The 1,570-nt window shown below is 52.5% G+C and overlaps 1 protein-coding gene across 1 annotated transcript in view; it reads left to right on the top strand.

The window, feature by feature from the left end:
• Positions 1-714, top strand: part of PTSG_07987 (uncharacterized protein) — a gene marked incomplete at both ends in the record, with an annotated part of 2,807 nt that extends 2,093 nt beyond the window's left edge. Inside the window, 3 exons of the mRNA XM_004991739.1 lie at positions 4-63; positions 358-418; positions 560-714. Of these exons, the coding sequence (XP_004991796.1) occupies positions 4-63; positions 358-418; positions 560-714 (276 nt within the window). The remainder of the gene's footprint in view (positions 1-3; positions 64-357; positions 419-559) is intronic.
• Between the last annotated feature and the right edge of the window lie 856 nt (positions 715-1,570).

Raw genomic sequence — 1,570 nt, forward strand, 5'->3', positions numbered from 1 at the left:
GAGATGTGCATCAACGTGCACTCGTTCCCCGTCCTCACGCGGAAGTCCATCCACTCGCTCAGGGTACGACACACACACACACACACACACACACACACACACACACACACACACACACACACACACACACACATACATCTATCTGGTTCGAGTACACGCTGTGGAGGCAGAGAAGCCATATGTATGTGTTGGCGTACGTGTATGCGTGTGTGAACATTTGTGTGCGTTTGGAGTCTAGAACGGCGGCGCAGGCTGAGCATGTGATCAAATTGAGTCATTAACACACTGACACCTCCTGCTTCCTCTGCCCCTCGCTGTTCGTGTGGCCGTATGTTCGTGTGTTGTTGTCGAGTGCAGGGGAAGATGAAGCAGATGGTGGTTCATCTCGGCACGACGATTGAGGGCCACGCCGATGACGGTGAGGTCACGGGAGCAGCGGGCTCGTGCTGATGGTGTGATGATGATGATGATGATGCTCAGTTTACCCACACACACACACACTCACTCACTCACTCACTCACACACACACACTCACACACACACGCACACTTCTTTGCAGAGTTGCCTGAGCGCATTGCGTTCTGCTGCCGGCTGATTCGCGTCGATGGATTTGAGTCGCCGCTGTTGAGTGCAGAGACCATTTCGTGGCTGCAGAAGCAGGCGAAGCACCTCAACAACAACGTCGTTGTTGAGACAGCCACATCTGGCAAATGATAGCGAACCGTTGTTGCCACTGTGTTGTGCTGTGTTGTGTTGTGTTGTGTTGTGTTGTGTTGTGTTGTGTTGTGTTGTGTTGTGTTGTGTTGTGTCGTGTTGTGTGGTATTGTGTTGTGTTGTGTTGTGTGGTATTGTGTTGTGTTGTGTTGTGTTGTGCTGTGTTGTGTTGTGCTGTGCTGTGTTGTGCTGTGTTGTGTTGTGTTGTGTTGTGTGTGCTGCTGCAATTCCCCATGTCGCGCCTCCGTTCTGTCCACGCATCTTCCTGTTCTCTCAAATGCCATTGCGGACTTTCACCCCAGTAAATGAATGACACGTGCGTGTGTATTGTTGTTGAGTTGCTTGTGTACTCGGGACAACACGAAGCGTGAGAGAGGAAAATGATCTTTTCTGACAAACACAACACGGGCACTGGGGCGACGAGATGTGCAGTGAACAGCGTGGTCTGTTGTGAGACACGAAGGATGTAAGGCAGAGCAACGAGGGAGAGTAAGATGTTGTATTGACAATGTCATGTATGTCTGGGCGTGTGCATGCGCACAAGTGCAACATGGCATGCAAGTTGCGGTGAGGAGTGCACACGCAGCAGCAGTGCACACGTGTGCGATCATCATGCGAGGGAGCTGTGAGGAACGTTCTTGGTGATCCAGGGGTGCTGGAGGGCATCAGCCAAGGACATGCGCTCGCTCGGTCGCCGCCGCAGCAGCTGCAGTGACAACAACAGACCATGCATGATGGGGTGCGCACCACGTGTGAGTTGGTCGAAGCAGGAGGGGGGAGGAGTTGCAAGGTGGAGATGGTAGGATAGGCAGCGCTTCATCAAACACACACTCACAAACTCACACACTCATACTCA

The sequence above is a fragment of the Salpingoeca rosetta genome, assembly GCF_000188695.1.
Source record: "Salpingoeca rosetta unplaced genomic scaffold supercont1.19, whole genome shotgun sequence".
In the NCBI taxonomy this organism is placed as follows: domain Eukaryota; class Choanoflagellata; order Craspedida; family Salpingoecidae; genus Salpingoeca; species Salpingoeca rosetta.